This window comes from Mus caroli, chromosome 7, assembly GCF_900094665.2.
Source record: "Mus caroli chromosome 7, CAROLI_EIJ_v1.1, whole genome shotgun sequence".
Classification (NCBI taxonomy): Eukaryota; Metazoa; Chordata; class Mammalia; order Rodentia; family Muridae; genus Mus; species Mus caroli.
The window spans coordinates 103,049,688-103,059,962 of NC_034576.1; the positions used below are offsets into that span (position 1 = coordinate 103,049,688).

Sequence of the window (10,275 nt, forward strand, 5' to 3'; positions counted from 1 at the left end):
AAAAAAAAAAAAAAGAGATGAACAGGGCAAGAACAGGAAAAAAAGAAAAAGACTCTATAAAATGAAGCTACTGTAGAAATAACTGCTAATAGATAGTACTCTATGAGTGGACTTGCTTTCAGGTTAGACTTAAAGAGGAAAAGATAATCAGGAATGGATCCTTGCAATAAAGAGACCAGTAACAGGCACGACCTAGTTTTAAGTCTTATACATTTATAGTCCTACTGTACCTATAATCTGATGAAATAAAGTACAAATTGAATTACTCTATAAAGTTTAACAAACTTTCATAAGAAAGAAATACAGCTCTGGTTATGTCATCTTCAAGGCACAGTGGGGAAATAAGATCATCCTTAGAATGGGGGTAAAAATAGGTCTCTGTCAATGGTCAGCACTTAACGAAGCATCAGAGAGGGCTGGTGATAAAGTGCTTTCCACTCAGCCTGGTGACCAGAGTTCAACCCAGGACCCACAGGGTAGAAAGGGCGAGTCAGGATTCCTGTGAGCTGTGCTCCGCCCTCCCACACATGTACACACACAAACAAACTCAATAAATAAAGGCACCACAAAGAAATCCGGCAAAAATCCTACCCTAAGGAAGCTCTTGAGGAGAGAGAGCAATGGTTATTTATGTCAGGCGGGTGTTATATCTGCAAGGGTAGATGCGACACACAGTTACAGTGGTGTAGTTCCTACTAGCAGACAACCACATGAAGAAAAATACAATCCACCATGGCAGAGGGGAGGGAGAAAACTGTTAGCCTGAGAGATCAAGAAAAAAAGAAACATATTTTGTATATTTTAAGCAAAAAATATAAGTAGGCCTAATAGACTTGAAGATCTAATTAGAGTATTACTGTTAATGCTTATAAACTTCACAGGCACTGCCCTAGTCACTTGTCACAAACTCTCTGGACAAGGAATTTTGTAGAAGAGGCTAACACTGAAGTTTAATTCTACCAAGTCACTTGAATCAAGGCACTGCTGCTTCTAAGATGCCCTCAGCAGTATTTTAAAGAGAAAACAACAATAACAACAACAAACAACCAGATGGCTGGCTGGGAGGTGTAGTAGAATTGGAGTGACCATTACTAGTGACAAGGACACACTCAAAGTAAATGCTATAATTCAAAAAACTACATATAATTTGAATCAAAGCATTACAAATTATCTAACTCAAATTTTGCACTCGGGAGGAAGCAAGTAGGTTCTATTATGTAGCTAACAAGGTTTTAAATTCCGGAACAATAGTATTTCTATTATCAAGATGGCTCAGAAAAGCTCCTTTTGTAACACTGAGGATTGGATCCATACTATTTGGTGTCAAAACCTTCCTCCTATGATACCATGATGGCTGAGGCTCAGGCAGAGGAAGAGATCACTAACCAGAGCTACATGGCTTGCTAACGGCAGAAGATAAAAGACCTGACTGGAAGCAAGATCAGACTTTCTGGTAGAATTTGAAATGGCTGGAGTTCTCTATACATTCTCTTAGTCAATCTTCAAACTATATTGATAATATATGCTAGAGATAGTAGTCACACCTAATTTGGAACATCTAAGTGTGGCATCTAACCTTTTAACGACTCTATTGATTAACAGCTTGTTCTTGGGACAGAAAGTGGATCAGCAGGTAAATGGGCTGCCATCAAACCTGACAACCTGAGTTTGATCCCCAGACTCACATGGTGGGAGAAAAGAACCCGCTCTTGCAAGCTGTCTTCTGACCTCCATATATACACTGTGAATGTTCACAAACTAAATAAATTTTTTATAGTTTCTTTTATAGAGAAACTATTTCATAACCTGAGAGGCCTTCCCTGCCCCCCTCCCAAATCTTTGGCAGAGTTGGGGGTATATATTAACACAATAGAATAAATTCAGTCATAGAAAGAAATGAGGTGGGCTGGAGAGATGGCTCAGCGGTTAAGAGTACTGACTGCTCTTCCAGAGATCCTGAGTTCAATTCCCAGCAACCACAACCATCTGGAATGGAATCCAATGCACTCTTCTGGTGTGTCTGAAGACAGCTACAGTGTACTCATATAAATAAAAAATAAATTTGCAAAAAAAGGAAAGAAATGAACTACGGATATACCGCAGCTCTAGGGAAGCCTGGTCTACAGAGTTAGTTTCAGGACAGCCAGGACTATTCAGAGAAAGCCTATCCTGAAAAAAAGAAAAAAAACTAATAAATTATATATATAGTTGTGTGTGTGTGTGTGTACATATATGTATAATTTATTTTGATATAATTTTAAAAGTACACAAATCAGAAACAGAGGGATTTGGTTTTTTACCAGCAGTCTGTACCCTTCAGCAAACACTGCACATGCTCGTTCTTTATCTGTGTTACTCTGAACAGCACACTCTTTAACCCAAGAAGACCAATGAACTAAAAAATCCAGAGTACTGGGCTTGACTGCTGTTCCTGCCAATGATTCTGTGGTATCAGGCAAGCCAATGGACATTTGTTAAAAGAAAATGTCACCTGAGCATGTGGTACATGACTATAACCCCAGTGCCTTGTCAGAGACAGGGTAATTAAGTGTTTACAAGAGTCTGTCTCAAAAAAAAAAAAAAAAAAGGTGCTCATGGGGGAGAAACAAATTAATCCTCCCGTACCCTAGTTTAATTCATTGGAGACACACACACACACACACACACACACACACACACACACACACACGACTGCTGATTTCTATGCACCAGTTTGTTTGTTTGCAAACATGGTTTCTCCATTTAGCCTTGGCTGCTCTGGAGCTCACTTTGTAAACTAGGCTGGCCTTGAACTCAGAGATCTGCCTGCCTCTATCTCCTAAGTGCTAGGATTTAAAGTGTGTGCTCCCACTGCCCAGTCTGAAGCAGAGGTTTTTAAGTAGTACTCCCCTCAAGCATATCAGGGTTTCTAGAGAAGGACCCCAACTCAATTTAGTGAGGGTAGCCTCAAATTTGTAGTAACTTCAAACAACTATGTTTGTGTCATCTAAGAACATCTATTAAAGAATTATGCCACCAGGATTTCAGGCCTTACCCAAGAGCAGCACCAGTACACTTAAAAAAGGAATGACTCCCAAAAGCTAAAGCTAGATTGAATTCTAGTTCTACCACATACCAGTTGGGTGACTTTTGATCTGATATAAAATTTCCTTACCAATAAATGGGGGGGGAATATATATTTTATAGGACTATAGGTAAATTAAACCAAATCTCATAATTAAGTTGTAGTGACAGTGCAAGCATAAGTATTACTATATTATCTATGGATATATTGGAATTTTTAAGTATAATTTGAAAAAACAAATGATGGAAACTCAAGAAAATTCATAAACTTGGAATTCATAAAGTTGGAATAAACAAATATACATAAAATTTAGTGAAAATGAAGCAAAAAAGCAGGACAAACACTTCTAACCCCAACACTATGAAGCCCAGGAAAAAAGGACTGCCTAGAGCCAGCCTGAGACATAGTTGCAAAAATAATCCCAAAAAACAAAACACAAGAACAAAACAAAAAAATCAGTTTGGGTATGGTGGTGAATACCTACAACCCCAGCACTCAGGAAGCAAATTCAGGAGGATCCAGATCAGTCTGGTCTACATAGCAAGTTCCAGGCCAGCCACAGCTATACAGTAAGACCCCTGTGTCCATCAAACCAAGGTAGGAAGGAAATGGTAAGTAAAAAACCAGCAAAAAAAAAAAAAAAAAGCTTTGAAACAGACAGAAATGAGATTTGTCAAATCAGGACTGAAAAGAGAATCCTAGAGTGACAACATACACAACTCAAGTGTAAGCAGGGCGGTACCCATAAATCAAAGGCAGAGTCCCTGTCTAGACGCCCAATCATACTCCCTGGAGCCCTAACAACTAACCTTTGAGTCTGCCTCACTTAGTAGCAGGAATAGTTAAGTCTTGTTTTTCACATTTACTAAAATAAAATATTTCTTCTGCCTTTGACATACAGAGCAAAAATGCAGATTTCTAGGACTCTCAGGTTCCTCAACCACAAGGCACAGTGGAAAAATGGGACAGTAAATTCTCTTTCGGCTTTATGATTCTAAAAGGAAGACTCACTTTTACTATTAGAATGAGACTTCTTAGAAAGGTTAGGCACCAATAAGGAAGCAGAAAAGGAAATGAGACACTTGAGGATCACACAGAGAAGCATTTTTCTGTAGGGTCTGGTGACTGAGGTACACCTGTAATCTCAGTACACAGGTGGTTGAGGTAGGAGGACCAATTCCAGGCCAACCTGGGCTATAAGCAAGGCCCTGTATCAAACAAAGAAAGAAAGAGCACCTTTCTAAAGCATTATCTTTTCCAGGACAAGCAATGACCTAAATCAATAAAACCAAAGCAGTTACTTAAAAAGGATAGAGAACCAGCAACTATAAAATTGCTTAATGAGCAGATCTTCTCTTGGTATGGTTCTCCCAATTAATCATTTTCAGAAAACTTATTTTGATAAAGGGAGGAACTGAAGTTCATGTAAACTTGCCTGAAACATGTAGAGTTACTTTTAAAAACTAACAATTACATTTGTACAGCTGAGTACCAGTGTACTGAAAGATCGAATTGTAATTAGGAAAAAACCAGCTCCTAAGCTAGGTGTGGCAGGAGGATCAATAGTTCAGGATTAGGCTTGGCTTATAAAGTAAGACCATATCCCCCCCCCCCAAAAAAAAGCAATAACTAAAAAAAAACAACAACAAAAAAACACATGAAGAATCATTACATTTATTTTTATACTTCAGGCTAATTTTCCAAAATAATGGTATAGGTCAGGTTCCAAATTTTCTTTATTTATGTTAAAAGTTCAATCTTTATGTCTTTTCGAAACCAATCTTTATCTTATAACAAGCTTTCCATTTTACCTGCTATTATGCCTCCTCAGTCAATTTTTTTTTCTATTATAGATCATACTCTCTTGGATTCAGATTTTACCAATCATTTTAATAGCAGGACTCTCTCTCATCTCCTATCCTCAGTCTTCACAGAACTGCATACATCTTTTCTTGCCTTTTGGTCAGTCTGTGGACATTCTTGAAATATATCTACCAGCTTCTCTCTCCAATCCCAAATCCAACACAGACCTCTTTTCTCTTTACCATCAGTAGTCCTCCAAAGAGCCCCATGACTATCCAATTCTCTCTGCCTTCCAGCAACTCTTACTAGGATGTTCAACTATCAGGATTTCTCCAGCAGGCAAGCATCCTATAACTATAAATGACACAAGCCCGTCAGGGATCTAAATTTCTAAAGTTTCTTTCATTAGCTCAGCTTTTACATTGGGAGTGTAGCTCAGTGATGTGGCACTTGTCTAGTTCTGGGTTCCAGCCTCAACACCACAAAAATTAATAAATGTCTCTAACCCACACACATACGCACACACACACTCAAGCCCTACTCCCTTTCCAGCAAACCATTTACTCCCATTTTATTGTTAAGTGGCTACTGCCAGTGCTTCACTAAGTCTAATTCTTAGACCAATAGATAGTTTCCCTCAGGTCCCATTTGCTTAGCAAAACAAAACAACTGACGAAATCTTCTTTGGTCTTCACAGATTTTACCTCTCCAGTGCTTCCATTTAACAAATCCTACTCGAAATTATTTCTCAGTCTCTGGGATATCAGTGGTCACTGTTCCGAACTCAGCTGTCGTCCTCATCACACCCCACATATTTCCCTAGCCTCTGGGCTCACCCCCTTGATAACAGTCTCCTAGCCATGTTCTCTGTCTTTCCTTAGGCCTATTCTCCAATTCTGGTTCACCCCCTCATTCTCTGAACTTGACTCTTACACTTCTGGAAACTTTCTCTAGAATCTTCTACTCCCTAGTCTTTGGCTCAGATGTTTTCTATAACCCTCAGGTAAAAGCCTTCTTACTCCTGGCTCACTTACTTGATCCCCCAACCCCCCTCAACTTTTCTCTCAGTCATTCCCTATTCCTCTCAACGATGGCAGATTTCTCCTCACCTCACTGATTCACTCTTTCTCCCAGACTCATCTCTTCTAGAGTTGATTCCCGTCATCCCTTAGATTATCCTTTCATTTTCTCAACCTTGTCCTTATTCCCCTTCTCTCTCCAACAATGTTATCAGTCCTCCAGTGGACTACTCCCTTAGCGCCTCACCTAGTCCCCGAATCTACCTTCTACTCTATCTAAACATCTACAGGCCAAGGCCAGCATTTCCTCCAATTCACAGCGTCCCTTCCCGCGGCACTCTGAATGCCCAGACACCAATCTCCAATGGCCTGGGCCTGGCCTCCTGGGAGAGTGGTACAAGTCACGTACCCCATCCGCATCTTGGCTCCGCTCTGACTGCCCCCGCTGCCGGGTAGAGGAGGGCGAGAAGGTAGGCGGCCGAGGTGCATGCTTTTTTCAAGGGCCGACATCAAAGGGAGGCCGCACGTCGACAACAGTGGCCCAAGGTCCGTCCCACGATACGTGCACTACAACCGGTTACAGCTCACTCCTCTAACGACGCCCAGTCGCCTTTGGACAGCAACCAGCCACCGGCAGCGCCGCCTACCGCCCACTGGCTCAGTAAGCCCCGCCCCCTCGCCGCAGAGCTTCCACCGGAAGTGCGCAACAGCCTTCGCACAAAGGAAACTGGGTAACGGAGTCTGCGGATCTCTCAGACTCCTATCAGAGAACTCGACAACCCTAGCGGGAAGAGCCCTCTTGAAGGCAATGCATGCTGGACAATGAAGTCCTCAAATAGTGTATCAATTTGCGCTTGCGCAGATACAGGTGCCCTGGTCCAACTTGGCCAAGGTAGGGAAGCAAAGCATCATGGGTGTTGTAGTCCATTTGCAGGGGCTCTTATTGGCGCCTTCTTTTGGCACCGCTTTCCGGGAACTGTTGGTGGAAGAGTGTTTCTTCCTGCGTCCCAGGCTTCCCAGCGGCGCCCGTTGCCGGGGAACGCAAGCGCCGTGGGAAGGGATGGCGGGAGCGTACAGCTTAGGAGCTGGCACCTGCGTTGAATTTGTGACGAAGGGCCCAGGCTCGGCATGAAACAACGGAAAGGCCAAAGGCCTGGGGGCGGCCGTGGGCGCAAGAAGAGAGGTAACTTTATTTGTTTAAGGTTGAGGAAAGCATAAAAGGGCTAAAGAATTCTAAGGAGACTTCCACCCGCTCCGGTTAAACAAAACAAAACAAAAGAGGACGGAAGAGAGACTAACTAGGGAACCAGAAAGTTAAGAGAGAATTTTTTTTTTTTTAAAGAATGGAAAGGAAGTAGCGCCTGTGGGTCGATAAATGAGGCAAATGGGGATTAATAGATACGGATAGGAGAACAACAAAATTAAACGTGCTCTTTTACAACAGGGATACATGTATGTGTGTTAGAGGGATTCGGAGTAGGGGGAAAGGACTTAACTCTGTCCGGAAGAACCTTAGATGGTGAAAGGGTGTGTGATAGAGGACATCGTGAAACCTGTAACCCAAGCTTACTCAAAAAGCAAATAAAACCACTTATATATATATATATACCCTTCTACTTCTCTGACTTGTTCCTTGGGAAGCGATTGCGCTTCATAAGAATATACTGAGATCTAATCAGGAATCAATACAAGGAGTTTTTTTCAACTAAAACAGTTTGTGTTCTCTAGCATGAAGAAAAAGATCTACCATAAAGCTCAGGGATAATTCGTTGAAATGGAAACGTATGTGCATATATGGACTGCTCCTCACTTAGAATGACTTGAATCCAACCTAAATCCTCTTAGTTATCCAGCTCCTATAAGTGACCAGACAGGGGGCTCTGTGAACCCCAGGCTGGCCTTGAACTTGATCCTCCTGAAAAAAAAAAAAAAAAAAACTCTTGGTTTTTTGCTTTGTTTTTGTTTGTTTGCTTGTTTTTGTTTTTAAGTCTTCTCTAAATCTTTCAGAAAAGGTACTGACTGAAAGGAAAGCCAGAGTTGTAACTGATCACTTCATTTACATTTGATTCATCATCTTTCTGAACTCTAGTAAGATTCGACGTTAACATTATGAACCCAGAACCAAAGGTGGCAGCCAACCTAAAAATGTTAGTCTTAGTCCTTGACTGTATGATCTTGACAGCAAAGACAATTTAAGATAAGGAGCCAGCTGTGGTGGTCCACACCTTTAAGCCCAGCACTTGGGAGGCAGAGGCAGGCAGATCTTTGTGAATTCAAGGCCAGCCTGGTCTACAAATCAAATCTAGGACAGCCAGAGCTGGTTACACTGAGAAACCCTGTCTCAAAACAAACAGAACAAAAAAAGAGTGAGGTTAAAAATAATGTACCTTCTCCATGATTTTACTTATTTATTCATCTTACATCCCAATTGCTGCCCCTATACCCACCTCACAGAGTCCCTCTCCCACGATAATGTATCTTAACTGTGGTCAACTATGGATTTGCAACAGTCTTAAACAAAACTTCCAACTACAGAGATTTTAAAATCTGCCCACTTGTTTTATTGTCTTTATGCTTTTCAAATAGTATCTTTCAATTAAAGAAAAGTTTGGATTAACATAAGTGACCAGGTAGGTTATTTTATGGCCTGTTTTTCTAGCTACTTCTCAGTTCTGTTAGGAAAAGCCTTCTCTGTCGACACTAAGTTTTTTTTTATTTTTCATTCAAAGAGTATATAGGGTATATACACCTTATCCCAGCTTTCAGGAGTAAGAGGCAGGTGGATCTCTGTGAGTTTTAGGCCAGCCAGTTTTAAGTGAATTCCAGACAAGCCAGGATTACCTACTAAGATGTCTAAAAAAAAGAAAAGAAAAGAAAATTCTGTTTTCCATAGTTGGACCAGATTTTGACTGAGTTTGTTGTATTCCTCATAGGTTTGAGTGACATTTCACCGTCTACAAGCCTGCCACCTCTGGTTGAAGGGCAGTTACGCTGCTTTCTCAAACTCACTATTAATAAGGTTGTATGGAAGATTGCCAAGCCTCCTGCTTCTGTACTTGTCCGAGTAAGGTGGTGGGGAGAAACATCCGATGGAACCCTCTTTTGTCCCAGAGATGCATTACAGACTGAGCCAAAAGCTGTGAGAACAACTACCCGTTACGGGATTCGCTGTGGTCCAAAGCAGTTTACCTCGTATCTGACAGGTATGGCTCTGTTGTATTGTCTTAACTGCAAACCTGACCTGAAACGTGCTTGTTGTCAGCAGCCCATCAATTAAACAGACACCATCTTTCCTGCCAAGAACATACAGTCAAGGACAGAGACTAACATCTTTTGATTTTCCCACCACTTTTTTAGAGCTGGGTTCATAATAACTTTGAATCTTATCAGATTTCAGAAGGATGGTAAATCAAAAGGTAAAACTTAAACCCTCAAATGAGGAGGATTAGCAAGTCAGTAAGAAAGGTATCTTTTAATACAGGAACCAACACTCATGAGGAGTATGCCCTTACTAGGAATTACCATGGAACTTGATTGGAAAAAAGTAAAGTAATAGGTTCACCACCAGCTACATTGTAGGTGTAAGGTCTACACAGATAATTATTTAAGGCACGAAGTAGTAAAGGGTTTTTTTGTTTTTTGTTTTTTTTGTTTTTTGTTTTTTTCTTTCTTTCTTTTTTTGGTTTTTCGAGACAGGGTTTCTCTGTGTATCCCTGGCTGTCCTGGAACTCACTCTGTAGACCAGGCTGGCCTCGAACTCAGAAATCCGCCTGCCTTTGTCTCCCACGTGCTGGGATTAAAGACATGCGCCACCACTGCCCGGCAGTAATAAAGTTTTAAGTTATTGTCCCTACCAAGAAGTCATGTAACGATTAGTTGAGAAAAGAAGAACTGACACAAAGCATTAATGAATGATGGCAGACAGGGTGTGAGTGAATATATAATTAACCCATACATAGAGAATTTTGACTATTCTAGGTTGTCAATAAGGGGGGATCTTGTAAGTTATTGGGAAACCAGAATCCCATTTTACCCTTGCTACTTTACATTGAAGAAGCCATTTCATCTTTCTGGGCTTTAATTTTCCCAACAGTAATTTGAAGGAGTCTAACAAAAAATAATATGCCAATGCCCAAATTTCATTTTCTAGTTAGGAAAGACGCTATTTAGATAGAACACAGATAGTGTGAGCCTTACAAGAAATGAGCCAGCTGTCAACAGAACCATGATGTGTTTTCTATAAAATAGTCAAAATGGACTGGTAAGGTGCCTCAGAGGGCAAAGGCACGTGCCACCAGATTTGGAGCCAAAGGTCTCACATAGTAGAGGAAGAGACCCACTCCAACACTCAATCCTCTGAGGGCCATTTATTTTTTTTTTTAATTTTTA

At 41.0% G+C, this 10,275-nt stretch overlaps 2 protein-coding genes across 5 annotated transcripts in view; one reads left to right on the plus strand and one right to left on the minus strand.

The window, feature by feature from the left end:
* Ppme1 (protein phosphatase methylesterase 1) overlaps positions 1-6,875 on the minus strand; it is a 46,202-nt gene extending 39,327 nt beyond the window's left edge. Inside the window, exon 1 of the mRNA XM_021165955.2 lies at positions 6,296-6,875. Within this exon, the coding sequence (XP_021021614.1) occupies positions 6,296-6,396 (101 nt within the window). The 5' untranslated portion in view covers positions 6,397-6,875. The remainder of the gene's footprint in view (positions 1-6,295) is intronic.
* The window catches only part of C2cd3 (C2 calcium dependent domain containing 3), a 99,396-nt gene continuing 95,798 nt past the window's right edge, over positions 6,678-10,275 (plus strand). For 2 of the 4 annotated variants that reach the window (XM_021165953.2, XM_029479229.1), the window contains exons 1-2: positions 6,678-6,778; positions 8,820-9,089. In XM_021165953.2, coding sequence (XP_021021612.1) covers positions 6,709-6,778; positions 8,820-9,089 — 340 coding nt within the window. In that variant the 5' untranslated portion in view covers positions 6,678-6,708. Of the gene's footprint in view, positions 6,779-6,805; positions 7,070-8,819; positions 9,090-10,275 lie in introns of those variants that run through there. The other 2 variants (XM_021165954.2, XM_029479228.1) reach the window with 2 other exon arrangements.